Here is a 14,476-nt window from a genome sequence, read left to right on the forward strand (position 1 = left end):
ATGATTATGAAATTATCTGTGTCGGACCGTTTTGCTTTTTTGGCTAATTGATATCAGTTTTGAATACCACGCCTCTCATTGCGGCATAGTCAATTAGGCCATTTTTGAAGGGCTCTAGCGCCTTAAAAAACAAAAATATCAAAAAAATCAAAACGATCCGACACAGATATTGACAATATTAATCTGTGTTAAAAAAATCATTGCTCTAGCTTCAAAACCCACGGAGGAAACAGTCGAGTACGTTTGTATGGAGAAATGACCACTCCTGTTGGCTCTTAAAATCAAATACGACAGTGTCACCAAAAAAATAGTAAAAGAAAATAAGGATTTCCTATTCCCAGAAAAGATTCTACAAGAATATAGCTGAACCTCCAGCATAGTGAAGAGAAAGGACCATATTTATGATGAGAAGTAGAGGGTAAGTGCGTTTTCATCCAGTTATTTTAAATCTTTAGGATAAAAAATAATTGGCAGTTTTAAAACAAACTTTTATTTATATCACGTATAAATACGTCTACGGGAAAAACAGGAAGGTGAACGTCCGATTTCATTGTCATAATCATTGATGGAAAGTTTCTGTTGTGAAATATGTCAGCTGTTTTAAGGCTTCCTCAAATCCGAACGTTCAACCTCAAACTGAAGCCAACTTCGCGTCGGATTACGTTGCAAGCCCTTTCCGCCCGCTTGAACACTTATTTACTTTCCAGTAATCAGGGAAACTGTTATGTCTTAAAAATCATGGTAGATGGATTATTACTTTCTATTTGTTAGGTTGTAAGTGTTGTAACTCATTTTATAAGGCGATAGAAAGTTATAAGGATCTGTTAAACGAGGGAATTTCTCTTGGGTTTTTAAAACCATATTCAGACATATAGATAGGCGGTCATTTGGGTAATTTCTTTCTTTTCACCAACACCAGCCAAATATACACTTTCAGAGTTTTATAATTACCAGGGACTCAGAGTACAATACATGTACTAATACAGAGCACCCAGAATTACCAAGGTAGCACGGATAGACAGGTTACCTGTTGTAATACTGGTAGGGCAGCGTGGACTGGTCGTACGGCAGAGCCTCGCCGTACAGCGCCACGTCCGCCTCGCACAGCCCGGGGCTGCGCACCTCGCTCTTGACGCCACCGCCTGACCAGGGACACATAAACATTAGTACATACCTATACAGAATTTTACTTTATAAAATAGTTATTCTACTAAACTCATGGTCACGGAGTTGGGGAAAGCAAAGAGTTGTTATCTTTTGACTCTATTTCAAAGACGTGAATCTTAGGTAGGTATATAGTCTGAGGTCTGGCATGATATTAGCTAGTATAAGTGTATGTAAGTATAGCAGACATTTTTGCTTAATGTGCAGTTATATTGCAGAAAAATAAAGGCGACATCAAGCCGGATGTATGTATTTAGATTTCTAATTTCTAACATAGGATAGAGTCGAGCACTAAATAAAAATGTAATCCAAAAGACAGAACAATTAATAACAGTATTTAGGAGCTGAAATAACTGCGTAGCGGGACTCCATGTTAATTTCTTAACAAGATGATTGTTTTGCTCAAGCGCTCGTAAATTTTTAAACAACACGCTTGATTTTGCATTTGATCACGTTCGCTCTTAGAAGCGAACGCGTGGGTGAATCAATGCAGCTTTTTAAAACATAAATATATGGGGCATTATCTATGAAAAGGGACCTTATTGTCGATGGCGCTTACGCCGCACAGCGTCGCGCGGCATTGTATTTATATCGGAGCATCGTTAATAATGGCGTAAGCGCCATCGACAATAAGGTCCCTTTTCATAGATAACGTCACATATTATGCTTACCCGTGCTATCCTCATTCATCAACCAGGCCACCGCCGATGGCGAGGAGGTAGACGTACAGAGGCCACCGGTTGACGTTAGCGGCAACGCTAACCCAAGCGACGTCGCACATCCGTTCGCCAAACTACAGTCCACCTCCGAGCTACCAGGCAAGCATAAGCTATCTACAGCCGCGTTCAGCGCGGAGTTGGCGGCCGTCGTCGTGGTCTGGAATATGGTGGACGCCCCGGACACTAGGAGCGCCGGCAGTGACGCGTCTTGGAGCAAAGATGGTGGCGAATTTGACGTTGACTCTGACCCGCAAGGGCTTTGGTTGACTTCGCCCGATAGTCTGAAAAGAAAAGAAAACCATTGTAACAAGACAATTCATAAGTGCCGTCTTTCAAGACGCCAAAAAAATCCACTTAAAAATCCCTGTCTATTTACGAAGAAGCTTCCATTTATAAACAATTTCTAAAGCGTTCGGAAGGGAAAAGGCGGGTGTAAACCGAAAAAGGGACGTAATACGCGTCTGTAAAATGATCGCTTGACGCTAATGGCGGTGGAGATTTGATGTCTGTGTTTAAACAACAAAAATAAGCCCAGATTGCACCAATTAAGCGCTCAATTCAATAAAATGTCATGTTTATTCGTTATGATTAAAATAAACAGTCCAATAAACAGATGCCCCTCCGTATCGCGCGCTGGGGATTTATCTAACAAATAGTTTACACGTGTTACGATTAATTTATTTCGTTATCAAGTCGTGTTCGCGCCCCGCAATCATCTGTCGCCGCTGACAGCCCGTTACGTCACATGAGCCCCTTTAACTAAATTAGTCACACTGCTCATCACATCACTAAATTAAATTTCAAGCGTATGTCGCATTATGTTAATAAAAACAATGTAAAATGTAAATTTTACCGCACCTTCATAGTTTGCATAAACAATAAATAATTCTAATCAAATTTATGCTAATGGCCGGTTATGACAACGTTTTAGCGAAACACCTGTTTTAATTTCTATTTGAATATTTCATTGCAATTTGCTCGTGTGATTCATCGATTTGTAATATTCATTTGGCAGAACACGTATTGTCACTTTGCAAAGTAGGCCGTGGTCAATAATTTTTGAATTGATTACTAATTTCTACTTTAGGTAGGTAAATTAAATTATTATGAGATTTAACCACGCGAACAAGTTAACTATTCACGAAAAAAAAACTCTCCTTTATTAGTATTTTTAATTAATATTTTCTAAGGGATATATTATTTAATTAGATAACTTACTTTTTTCTAAATGTTTTGTTTTGACTCTACATAAACTACTAGTGTCGTTTTAGGCAAATGGTACAGTCGACATCAAATATATGTTTACACTTTTGCATCTTACTCCTTTATAATAAGGCGAAATTGTTTAATTGACATAATCATAACGCATAACGAATTAAAGATGCAACTCGGAATGTAAAAAAAAAACCCTAAATGACATAGTTAATATGTATAGGAAATTTAAACCGTTGGTTTGATTGTTTTTAAATTCGGGCAAATGTTTATTTCATATTGTTTGTAGGGTGTCGTATAATTATAAGAAGTTCGGCGTAATTAATGGCGTAGATGACTTATGAGAGTATTTTATAAATATCCTGAACACCATTGGTCTTTATCTAGTGAAAAAGAGCTCTTGTTTATATAAGTTCCCGCTTTATTCAAGTGTCACTTTGCTTTTTGCCGCCACTTTCAAGAGAACAACACTATCGGGTATCAAACGCACGGACGTTAATGTTGGCACTATTGTCACTATCTTTTTAATTGAAAGCTTTTTTTAATGTTTCGGCTCTTTTCACTTAAACTTTTTTTTGTAGAAATCGTAAAACGTTTACAAACGGTGTTAACATTCTAACAAAAGACTTCAAAGATTTAATAGTTTGTGCACAGTGATGTTATGTCGCATTCCATATGGTGCGATGATTTAGTTGTCACATTTTTAGTTTTATGTTTTAACGGGGTTCCCTTGATCATTGTCAACGGGACTGAGATTTCAGAGTGACTATTTTTAGTAAAATGTATTATATCAGACTTTTGCCTGGAGGCTTTAATGCAAAAGTGAATTTGTATAGTCCTATTGAAGCATTGTATATTGGTGGCAAGCTAGTATGTAACTGTAAAATTGCAAGTGCCACTATATAGCGATGCGTCTGTTCGAACGAACTTTTCAAAATTTATATGCAGCATGCGTTTGTCCGTCCGTCGCATCGCGCTGTTGCGAGGCTGCGTCAGTTACAACAATAGGGACAGAGTAACAACTAATAATTATCAGTAGGTAGTAAACTATTTCATGAGACACCTACAACTAAATGCAAATAAAGGATGTTTTAAGATACTGGGGTTGTACAGTTAGCAGAAGCAGTTGCTAAGCGGGCGAGGTCTTCAAAATTACCTTGACACGCTCTTATTCTCTTAACAATAAAGTCGTGTCAAGATCATTTTCAACACCTCGCCCGCTTAGCAACTTCTGCTGCTGACTGTAGTTGCATATATCTACACTAGAATAGAACAGCATCGATTCTTCTGGAGTAGCTCCTTAAACAATTGCAATCTATCATATTTTAATAAACAGTCGATAATGGCAGGCAAACAGAAGCTTGTAAGCACGTGTTTGTTCATTGTGCTTCAGCGTTGAGCGGCGAGTGTCGGAACAATGACTGCTTTGAGCACACCCCGGCCGCTTACAGACGTTTGGAGCTTGGGTTCCGTGATTGACAGCGCAATTAGGCACTACGTTTATGTCGGATGCTTTAGAAAAACTGGATTTAGAACAGATCGCTACGCTATGACGTGAAAGTCAGTGGAACCAAGTCGTAATATCCAAAATCTTGGCTACTTCCATCATCAAGGCTTAAAGTTCCATTAAAAATATGTCCAAGCTCTGCACCGATAGTAAATAGTGTTTTATGCAACCGTTGTTTAAGAGAGGTCAAAAAAGGCGGGTGGCGTGAGTAACAATTTGAGATAAAGACGCCACGAGATCTAATGTTTGTGTGCATTAAAACCGATTAATTTAAAATTTACTTTCATCGACAGCATCGCTCGTAACAAGTGTCTATTGAAAAACGTACTACCAGAAAAAGTTTCCAGTACGAAAGTGTTAGCTAACCCACATTCCGCGGTAGCAATTTTTTTCAAGGGCATGGAACCCTAAATACCGCTGTTTTTACAAGCCATTTGGCCCCCACGTGGCAAGGGCTCGCCTCAGATTATATTAATTACAGTTTTTGCTCGCTCCCGAATTGGCCGGCGGGCCGCAGCGGAATGGGGACATGTGGAAGGGTTGAAAAAAATATTGAAAGGTGGTCTGCGAAACCAGAGGTCGCTTTGGTCAATAAAGCTGTAGAACGAGCTTAATTAATTAGTCAAGAATATAGTAATAGTAGCCACCAATCCCGAAAATGGTTAATACTTAATTTATCGTTATTAAAAAGTAGACATAGGATATTTTCTCGAGATTCCTCGCTGGATATGCTTGAAGGGTTGTCGATTCAATCAGATACCGGTGTTAGAAATTAAATATGTATTAATGCGAGTTCGATAACCAAAGCACTTAACATAATCTTATAAGAGCTTTTTATTACTTATGGGGAGACCACGGTACATTCGTATTGGTTATTACATTAATGTTATTATATTCTTTTAGAAGTGATAATGAATGAAATAGGAAAACAGACGATGACAAGATGTTTTGCAGAATATTTGCATAAGCATATTCAGGTAATCAATGCTTTTAAATAAAGGATGTTCCAATTCGTATTTAAATTTTTAAACCATCTCCTGTTTTTGGAAAGGCTTTTAAAAAAGGCACAAGAATTCGTAAACAAATTCACAAAAATATGTTGTAGCATATATCTTGTGAGCATATCAAACATTTTTACCATAACTACAACGACACCTTTTTGACAAAAAGCGTGATCAATGGCGGTCGTAAGTGACACATTCCTGGCTCTTATTAGTTAGGTTAATCGTGTTTTTGAAACTGAAAAGGTATAAATAGTTGTTTTGAAATAAATCAAACATTTTGACGGTTCCATCCCGACGCGTTTTGGCAGGAACACAGTGTCGGGTGGCACTTATGGTTACACGTTTTGAGCGATTTATTTTTAGTGCGTTAAAAAACCGCTGAGAGTGTTAATCATTGGTCGTAATTAATGAAAACATTCAGTAGATGTTGTGTTTTTGCTGTAAGTTGGTTTTAACGAGATTTTGATGCTACTAGATTATGTCCATATGTTTTTATTCTAGTTTTGGATATTAACAGGGTTTAAGGAATTATTTACAGGGCACAAAAACTCCATAACCCTGTTTTATGAAAACTTTTTTCGTGCTTCCGTAGTCGGAATTTTGTTTTTGCAGGAGTCACATTTACGAAGTTGCGACTGTAGGTACCTTTTATAGATCGATAGGTCCTTATTAAAGATCGTTATAGTTGATTAGGTATAGCAGGTAGAGTCCGACCAAGATAACTCTGCATGACATTTGCGATAACGAAGCGTGGCAATTCCTTATGACATTTCCTCACTTTGTACTGATTAAGTCGGTGCACAGTTAGCTTAGACGGACTCTATAAATTAAATTTCGTACCATAAGATACTTAGTGCCACTTGCACCATCCCACTAACCCGGGGTTAACCGGTTAAACCGTTAACCCAGTGTCAAATTGTACTGGTTACCATGGTAGGTAACTCCAGGTTTAATCGGTTAACTCGTGGTTAGTGAATGGTGCAAGTGGCCCTTAGAGTCGTAAGACTCGTAAGTAAATCGCGTATTTTCTTATGGTGCCATCTCTCCCAACCTACTCTTGCAATTTATTTGGAATTGATTTATTATAGTCAACAACCTCTTGACTACACTTCAAGTCCATTTTGAAAAGTGGCAAATCGCAAAAAACTAACGCATCCTCATTGTAAATTGTAACACGAGCGCTATTGTGCTGCTTCCTTTGATCCTGGTGATAACATCCCTTGGCCCTCGTATTAAGAGCATATCTGTCACGCTCCACATAAACGCAGTAACTAAATTTGGAAAATCATTCAAAATGCTACCTTGCCTGCCATGAGATAAGGTTTAAAATAGCTTGAACTTTTAATTGTAGTTATTTCAGTTACGTTTCGCGGGGCATTTCACGGCAGTTGTGTATTAACAATATAGGGATTACCCCGGGATTAGGCCTTTTGTCCCGTGTACGTTGAAGGACTATTTTGGTAAACTTTCGATTGGAACTCGGAAAGGTGGAAACGGTGTTAAATATTTATTTTGGAGAATATCAGCTTGAAGAGATTAGATTAATTGAGTAATCTATTTCATCCTGAATGCTAGCTAAATTTTTAAAAGCAAGTTCATATAATAGACACTTACCTATCAGATACATCGGTGTTGTTGTCGGATCTAGGCCGCTTTGCCTGCAACAAATAAATGGCTTCATCAATATAATTATGTATTTATGTATTTATTTAAAATTTTCATGTTTTCAACTCAACAGGGTGACGGTAGAGGTGGGTAAATTTTCAGATTCTGTCAATTTACCCCATTTCACACACAAGCGTACTTCACGCACACTACCTCACTTTACTGGGACAGGTCACTGACCCATCAAGTTTTTTTTTAAGATAGCGTTTTGAGTTTAGTGGCCTCCTTTTAGGAAAAGCGTTCCATTGAAAGAAGAAAGAGAAACAATACATTTAATCTTGCTTTCCTTGTCTGTTCATGTCACACGTGACGTATTTAAATTCTAATAATTCATTTGGTTGTTGACAATTTTCTACATTATGGCTTTGTCGAGATACGCGTTTTCTAAAGTTAAACCGAATAAAACCAGATGTCATTAAGTCAGATGTAAAATTTTATTTACTACTCTATACGACTTTTCATAAGGCTCAAAATCAATTAAATGAGAATTTAAATAAATAAAGTTCCGGCAGGGTGCAAAATTTAATTAAGGCGGACAAAATAAAATTTGAAAATATATGGAAACAGTGTTGGCTAATGTACCCCTAATATCTTACACTACTTACTATTAAATTAATACAATTAAAATAAAAAATATTATACCGGTATTCCACCGGTATTATTTCAGTGCTGAAGCGATTATCTTCGATCGTAGCCTTGATAATGTAGGTGTTGATAGTTACTTACGGCGGTAGGAGCGGCAATGAACCCCGTGCAGAGTAGAACGTGAGGTGCGTTGGGATAAGTGCATATATCTACTTATAATTCTTTGGCTGGTTGGTAACCCTCTATATTTTATTTTTTGTTTTACTGTTATTAGGTTAAGGGAGTTTTAGGGAGTAAAAAAAAATGATTTTCGTTTTATGCGCTCGCGTGATTGCCGATGGATTATAATTAGACAAAAGAACTTGTTTTCCACGCATCGAATGTAGATCCCTATGACACTTCCTCCAAGTCTTCTCCAATAATGTTTATACCGTATTTTAATTACCTACCTTAAATGTTACATTTCTAAATATTTTTTTTGTGCTATACATACTTCAAAAAAATCGCTGGAGGCCTAGCGGTAAGAGCGTGCGAATTGCAATTCCGGCTCGTACCAATGAGTTTTTCGGAACTTATGTACGAAATATCATTTGATATTTACCAGTTGCTTTTCGGTGAAGGAAAACATCGTGAGAAAACCGGACTAATCCCAATAAGAGCCTAGTTTACCGCCTATGGGTTGGAAGGTCAGATGGCAGTCGCTTTCATAAAAATTAGTGCCCACGCCAATTTATGGGATTAATTGCCAAGCGGACCCCAGGCTCCCATGAGCCGTGTCAAAATGCCGGGACAACGCGAGGAAGATGATGATGATGTGACACATACTTCCAAAAAAATCTACAAATATTTTACGTGACAACTGCTTATAAGTAAATATTATGTAGGTACACTTATAAAGTATAAAGTAGAAAATATGTTATAGGTACATAATATAAAAACCGATCATGTACGAGTAGGATTCACTATGGGTTCCACAGTTACACATTTTTATTGCATATTTTTTGTTTAAGACCAACTCACCTATTATAGGACATAGGTCTTCCATTAATCTTTTGGCGTTGAACTATTTTTTGTATATGTATTTATGTAATACAATTCTGAGTTAGGTTATGGTACATTTTTGCTCACCTACTTATAGTTATGTATTATATCTGATATGTGAGATACCAAACCTGATACCAAAAATCGCCGCAAAGTTAAAAGTTCATTTATTTACGTTACTCATCTTCGGATCACCGACTTACTACTTCCTTACTTGACATATGTGTACTAAATTTCAATTGAACTAGTCCAGTAGTTACGGTGAAAATTGGCTATAACAAAATGGCAGACACACGAGTGATCTTATAAGGGAGATTATTTTCCTTGAGTGAATGGTATGCATTTATCCCAATGCACCTCACGTTCCACGCGGCGCGGCGTAATCTGGCCCCTATTTCACCACGGTGACAGGTACGACAAAAACATCACTGTTATTGACGCCATAGGCACCCATGGACTACAGTTACCGCTAACACTGATTTAAACTTTCACGATTTTTACACATTATTAAATTGTACAACGGAACCGCAAAACGTTCAAGCGGATAAACAAGACCAAGTGCGGGTAGTTCGAAAAACTCGCGCGGTTAGACGATGCTGATGTCAACTTAAGCCAGTCTTCTCCGAGACCACGGGGACAACGCCCGCGCCGTCCTCGAAACGTCGGAGGTAAATCTTAAAACTTAGATACGCGATTAAGTCCCGTTGTACAATTTAATAATACAGTTACCGCTTACCATCGGGTGGGCCGTATTCGTGTTTGCCACCGTCATTGTACCTATTATTAAAAAAAAACTTTATTATATCGGATAAAACAGACATTTCTCTCGCGAAAAAATCTTGTGACAATTGTCACAAGATTTTTCAAAGAATTTTCGGTAAGTCTTGACAGGAAATGAGTTCTGTGTCGCAATTTCGATACAGTTGCCGTGTTTCTTGTGACAATTGTCATTAGCTTCGCAAAATAAGAATTTTTTAGTGGCAATATAATGGAGTTTATTTATTTATTAAAATGTTGGTGGCAAACAAGCACATCGCCCGTCCGATTGTAAGCGGTTACCGTAGCCTATGGAGGCCTGTGACGTCAGCAACAGTGATGTCGACAACTGTCGCACCTGTCACCGTGGTCGTAGTGAAATAGGGGCCAGTATGTACCTAATAATCGCAGTGGTCTTAAGTGTCACAGACCCTACTGGCGCTTAAGTCCTTTATGACAATTTCTGCCTATTTTAAATTGTTAAAAAAAAAAAGAAACCGAATAATTATATCGGACTACCGAATTTTCACGAGAATCAGTTGAGAAATGTGATATGCAAAGGAGAAGAATTCGGACATACGAAAGCATTTTTGCCCAAGTTGAAACGGAGACCTTCGCCAACGCTCGGTCAATGATGGTTTAGGTACAGCTAGCTGCAGAGAAAAGGTACCACCCCTGCATACAATTATCTATCTGGTCGTACCTTTTCTCTGCAGCTGACTGTACACCTATAAAAATGGTTGTCCCTGCTGTAATTTTATACCGGTACCGTACTTTGTATTTCAACCGGTATAGTTTTACCTTCAAAACGAACCGATATTGATAAATAATAACGGTACCATACCGCTTATACCGTAAAGAAAGCATGATGCAGTCTCTGCTTTGCACAATTATTGTGTGGACAAAATTCTTATAATCACCGAAACATACATACCTACGCACATAATGTCATTGAAATAAAACATTGTTATTTTATAGTAAATTTATATAATACTCGATATATACACATAACAATAACCAGACCGCAGCGGTATTAGCCTGTAAGCTTCATCTCTTGTCTCCAAATCCGCAAAAACTAGTTAGTACTAAATGCTGGTCTTGCTGTTATTTTATTCTTGAAGATTATGGCTTGTTTCTTAATTATTGAGAACAGCACGTAATCGCACACATATAGACGGAACGAACGGCAACAAAGTAGGTGTAGACACTAAGACTTTCAGGTATTAAACGAATTACGCTTCGTATTAATAGGTAAGTAATATTTAAATGAATATATAATATTCTCTAACGTAAATACAAGATTACAATTGACATCAAATGTCATTGACGTACAGAAGTCATATACTTTTTTTTAATGACGCAAAATTGATACCAGCATAATGAAAATCAATCCCAATCAGTAAAACGAGTCTTTGAACTTTTTTCATTTTAAGCGGGTTTTGAAGGAACAAGTTACTTAAATTCAATTGTAATCGTATTGTTTTAGGATAGTTTACTGCTGTTTTCGATCGTTACGACCTGTAAATAACAACAAATCAAATTTTAAATAAATTTATTTACCCTGTTTTTTGAAATACAATTTATCTACTGGTATACATTTTCGTATGCGTATATGATGAAATGTCTAAATAATGTCAAAAACGAGCTACGACGACGTACACGTCTGCTTCGATCCAAGGCCAGCGGCCATCTGACTCGAAGAAGAATTTTGAGTGATGTCGTCAATGTATGGAAATTGTACGAAAGTTTACATTTGGGATTGAATTTCTGTGTTGTATTTGTGAGTAAAAATATAAGTATATAATAATTTGCTAGTTTAGTTATCTAGCTTTCAAAATCACACAACAACTCAATTACTGTTAAAGGCAAAACTGTAATGCGTGTTGCTCAAACGGAACTCCATATTTTGATTTTTGGATACTTTTAGTGTCGATTTGTAGAGAATTACAGCAAATAAAAAATATTATGCCATGAAGAGCCGGTACACGGCTTCTTCGTGAACAAATTTACGTATAATTTAATGCAGTTATTAAACATTTCTTGAACAAATTGATTGCACAAAGTGAGCTCTAAATCGAAAACGTCATATACCGTCCCCTTAACTGTTAGTCAAGTGTAGATATCTATTGCAGACGAATTAAATATGCGGGACCGTGGACAGTCCTTTTGGTTCCTATGTAGGTGATATGAGAAGTGAGAATTTCAATATGTATGACATCAATGACAATTTACAGTGAATTTATCATATACTTCTTCTTTATTGATAAAAAATACCAACTTATTATCATTGTTGTGATATATGAGTGTATCACGAAAGCTGGTGCGGATTTTCTATGAAAATGTCAATGGAGTGTCAATATCTCAATGGCAATGTCAATGGGTTGTCTGAGTACCCACAACACAAGCCTTCTTGAGCTTACTGTGGGGCTTAGTCAATTTGTGTAAAAATGTCCTATAGTATTTATTTATTTATTTATTATTAATATCGTAATAAGATATATGTCTGTTAATGTCACTTTCATACTTCATCAGAATCATACTCTTCAGAAAATCATTATCAAGCGATAAACTACCCGTAGTGTACATACATGAAAGCGACTCTCACTGCCCATTGGTTATAAGCTTGTAACCTACAATGGATTCTTATCGTAGTGAAAGTAAAATCAGTATATTGCAGCAAGTAAATAGTATATCAAAACCACCAGGGCGACATGAACGCGTGAGAGTAATTTGTCGGCTAATATCTGTTATCCATTACGTCGTGGGCGATATGTAGGTACCTAAGCTATTGTCAGAGGACTAGTAGAAACAATTCGATGCGATTATTTGCTTGCTATTGCGCGTCGTAGGCGGATGATTTGATCTTATATTGTTTGAAGCAAGAGACACGCTTAATTTAGACATCTCAATAAAAAACGAAATAATAACACACAGAGACTTAATTTAAATATCATCGAGGTGAATTTAATTTGTACACAAAAAAGAAATTAATGGAAAAAAAAATCGTTCGTGTAATAATTTATCTATTTAATGTACTTTCCTAGTAATCCTAGTATCGATCAAATCTATGGAAATTTAATTTTTATGAGTATAAAAAGATTCGAGGGAATTAGATATAATATGACATAAACAAATACGCGTCAACAACATAGCGAAATTTACGTTGCACGCGCCGGGTGATAATTTTTTTATGACAATCGATTTCCATGGACCGATCTAGGCATGGTGAATCTTGAGAGTTACTTTTTAGTCCAAAATTTAGGCTCATAACATAATATTTGGTTTGGAATTCCATCAAATTCCTTAATAGTCATAACAGACCAAAAATAATACCTATTGCCGAATTGTATTTAGTTCTTTCAAATCTGATAACAATGGGAGAGTCGAAACTAAAACAAAAGATTAAATAAACACTAAAGTAAGCACTATTAATTACGAGTAAAACCGAACAAGCACACTAATCTGTATTTTATCAGGCATTGACTCATAATCACTGGCGAGCGTGTGCAGCGAGCGACATTTTTTACCCAAACATCTTGCGGCCTTCTAGGAACCACATTGTGGTCGCCTTGTATTGTCACCACTATTTACGTACTGTTCATGTCTAGATTAATATCTGAGTTTCTGATTTGTCTTTGCGCTTAATGTTTTAACCTGTTAGATACCTATCTGTGTATTATGGTCATAATGTGATTTAGGATCGAATTCTTTTCAAACTTTTTCTTAACCTGCTGAAATTTATGTAGATACAATCATACATAGTTAGCAGGTGCTACGCACTAATATTGAATAAAAATAAACCTATTCAACTTTTTTTAATGTGTCTTCTTCATTATATATGAAGGGTACACGGAAAGAACATGTCTAGTCACTCTAACAACATTTGGAGTTATCGCGGATTAAAAGAAACGATGTACATAATTGACCATATAATTTTCGTGTGTGAGTGTCATAAAAGTGCAAGAAAAGGAGTTGTATTTAGTTGTATGTAGAATATGTATTTATAATTACAGAGGTAACAGAAGCTGTAACAAATAGTTCATTGAGAGCTCTACATTTTGAGATTAAAATCTCTTTAAAAAAAATTACTAGACATGTTCTTTCCGTGTACCCTTCATATATCCTATAATCAGATTTAACATGTTTAACATATTAACCGGAGCAAAGTACGGAACATCAAAATTAACCACCGATTAATCTGATTAATTCCACTTCTTGACGACTTCATTCGAAGCGAATAAAATATTTCGTTAATAGGTAGGAATTTAACGCTAATGAGGCGCAAAAAAAGTCGTCCATCGTCGTCTTTTGATATGCTTTAAATTATATACATATTTAAAGATTAAGTTTATTTATGCTACTTATTAGATTTCATTCGTTATATCACAACACGCACATTGTGTTTGTGTTTTTCGATAAACACAAGATTTTAGAGTTAGTTGTTGTCATTTCTACAATATTTATTTATTTATTATGTTTGTTCTTATTCTCTTTTTTTTAATTCAACCCTGAACCAGAACATTTTCTAAAAGTTTACTTGTAAAAGACTACAAATATCATGGATCTACTCAATAAAATATTTCCCTAACGACACAGATGGAGAGGTAGGTGTAATATTTAGATAACGGTTAACAATCCCGAGTTCGGTAACGGAGATCGAGATAACATTCAAGTTATAAATAATAAAAGTCCTAAATGTCGGTGAGATCGAGATAGGCGTAACAACATTAATAAAATCGAGCCGGATTTATTTACACCCGGCGCCACCATGTCTCCATTAAAACTAACAAATTATCTAGTTGGGAGACAGTTTATGGTACTTT

At 36.5% G+C, this 14,476-nt stretch overlaps 1 protein-coding gene and 1 long non-coding RNA gene across 2 annotated transcripts in view; both read right to left on the reverse strand.

The window, feature by feature from the left end:
* The window catches only part of LOC134658047 (uncharacterized), a 99,433-nt gene that overhangs the window by 77,006 nt on the left and 7,951 nt on the right, over nucleotides 1-14,476 (reverse strand). The window lies entirely within an intron of this gene.
* The window catches only part of LOC134658024 (eyes absent homolog 2), a 58,349-nt gene that overhangs the window by 12,477 nt on the left and 31,396 nt on the right, over nucleotides 1-14,476 (reverse strand). The window contains exons 3-5 of the mRNA XM_063513627.1: nucleotides 7,221-7,264; nucleotides 1,836-2,164; nucleotides 1,028-1,142 (exon numbers count right to left, since the gene is read on the reverse strand). Of these exons, the coding sequence (XP_063369697.1) occupies nucleotides 1,028-1,142; nucleotides 1,836-2,164; nucleotides 7,221-7,264 (488 nt within the window). The remainder of the gene's footprint in view (nucleotides 1-1,027; nucleotides 1,143-1,835; nucleotides 2,165-7,220; nucleotides 7,265-14,476) is intronic.

Source organism: Cydia amplana, chromosome 21, assembly GCF_948474715.1.
Source record: "Cydia amplana chromosome 21, ilCydAmpl1.1, whole genome shotgun sequence".
NCBI lineage: Eukaryota > Metazoa > Arthropoda > Insecta > Lepidoptera > Tortricidae > Cydia > Cydia amplana.